Source organism: Penaeus vannamei, chromosome 26, assembly GCF_042767895.1.
Source record: "Penaeus vannamei isolate JL-2024 chromosome 26, ASM4276789v1, whole genome shotgun sequence".
NCBI classification, from domain to species: domain Eukaryota; kingdom Metazoa; phylum Arthropoda; class Malacostraca; order Decapoda; family Penaeidae; genus Penaeus; species Penaeus vannamei.
In genome coordinates, this window is record NC_091574.1 from 35,303,886 (window position 1) to 35,305,409 (window position 1,524).

The following is a 1,524-nucleotide window of genomic DNA, read 5'->3' on the forward strand; positions in this document are numbered from 1 at the left end:
TGTTTCTAACTAGTCCAAATTCAACCAGATTTGTTACTTTCTACTCCTGCTCTGCCACCCACCACTGGTATGCTTTAGTAACATTAAGGGATGTTAGCATTTGAGGCATCTGATCAGTTCACCTAACGGTAACAATATCTGTCTCTATGCCAATTCTCTACCTATATATATATATATATTGTGATACATGTTAGTAAAAACGCTATTTTCAATAATTTATGTATTTATTATTACATTTGTTAAAAATGTTTGCGCATTCACAGACCGGATTTCCAGTCTTTTGGTGGGAATACAACTTGCAACGAAGGCATTATCTTCCTCCATAACCACCGCTGGATCCTCCGCTACCTCCGGCCCCAAAGCCTCCAGCAGATCCACCAGCTCCAAAACCTCCAGCAGAACCACCATGGCCTCCAGCAGATCCACCAGCTCCAAAACCTCCAGCAGATCCACCAAGCCCTCCAGCGGAACCACCATGGCCTCCTGCCCCAAATCCTCCACCAGAACCGCCGCTTCCGAAACCTCCACTACTGCCAGCTCCAGCACCGCCGTGTCCACCAGCTCCAAAACCACTGCTTCCTCCATTACCACCGCTGTAGCCTCCATTGCCTCCGGCTCCTCCACCGAAGCCTCCGCTACCTCCGGCTCCTCCACCGAAACCTCCAGCTCCGCCACCGAAACCTCCGTTGCTTCCAGCTCCACCACCGAAGCCTCCGCTACCTCCAGATCCTCCACCGAAACCTCCAGCTCCTCCACCGAAACCTCCGCTGCCTCCAGCTCCACCAAGGTTGCCATTGAGAGTTCCTTTGCCGAGGAAAGTACCAGCAAGTACACTGCCTCCGCTGCCACCAGCACCGCCGTTACCGCCATCGTAACCGCTTCCGCCAGCGCCAGCGCCGCTACCACCGAATCCTCCAGCGCCACTGGCACCGCCATGTCCACCAGCGCCGCTTCCGCCGAATCCGCCGGCACCGCTAGCACCGAATCCGCCAGCACCACCAACGCCGCTGCCACCAAATCCTGCAGCACCACCGGCACCGCCATGTCCACCAGCACCGCTTCCTCCGTCATATCCACCGCTACCGCCAGCGCCGAATCCGCCAGCACCACCAGCTCCGCTACCGCCAAGTCCGCCAGCACCGCTAGCACCGAATCCGCCAGCACCACCAGCTCCGCTACCGCCGAATCCGCCAACATCACCAGCTCCGCTACCGCCAAATCCGCCAGCACCGCTAGCACCGAATCCGCCGGCACCACCAACGCCGCTGCCACCAAATCCTGCAGCACCACCGGCACCGCCATGTCCACCAGCACCGCTTCCTCCGTCATATCCACCGCTACCGCCAGCGCCGAATCCGCCAGCACCACCAGCTCCGCTACCGCCGAATCCGCCAGTACCGCTACCGCCGAATCCGCCAACATCACCAGCTCCGCTACCGCCAAATCCGCCAGCACCGCTAGCACCGAATCCGCCGGCACCACCAGCCCCGCTGCCGCTGAATCCACCAGCACCATCGTTACCAC

At 58.5% G+C, this 1,524-nt stretch overlaps 1 protein-coding gene across 5 annotated transcripts in view; it reads right to left on the reverse strand.

Moving 5' to 3' along the window:
* Window positions 1–205: 205 nt before the first annotated feature.
* LOC113814817 (uncharacterized) overlaps window positions 206–1,524 on the reverse strand; it is a 1,785-nt gene continuing 466 nt past the window's right edge. Inside the window, exons 2-3 of one of the 5 annotated variants that reach the window (XM_070140404.1) lie at window positions 742–1,524; window positions 206–630 (exon numbers count right to left, since the gene is read on the reverse strand). The exon at window positions 742–1,524 is cut by the window's right edge and continues 142 nt beyond it. In XM_070140404.1, the coding sequence (XP_069996505.1) occupies window positions 311–630; window positions 742–1,524 (1,103 nt within the window). In that variant the 3' untranslated portion in view covers window positions 206–310. The other 4 variants (XM_070140402.1, XM_070140401.1, XM_070140403.1 and 1 more) reach the window with 4 other exon arrangements.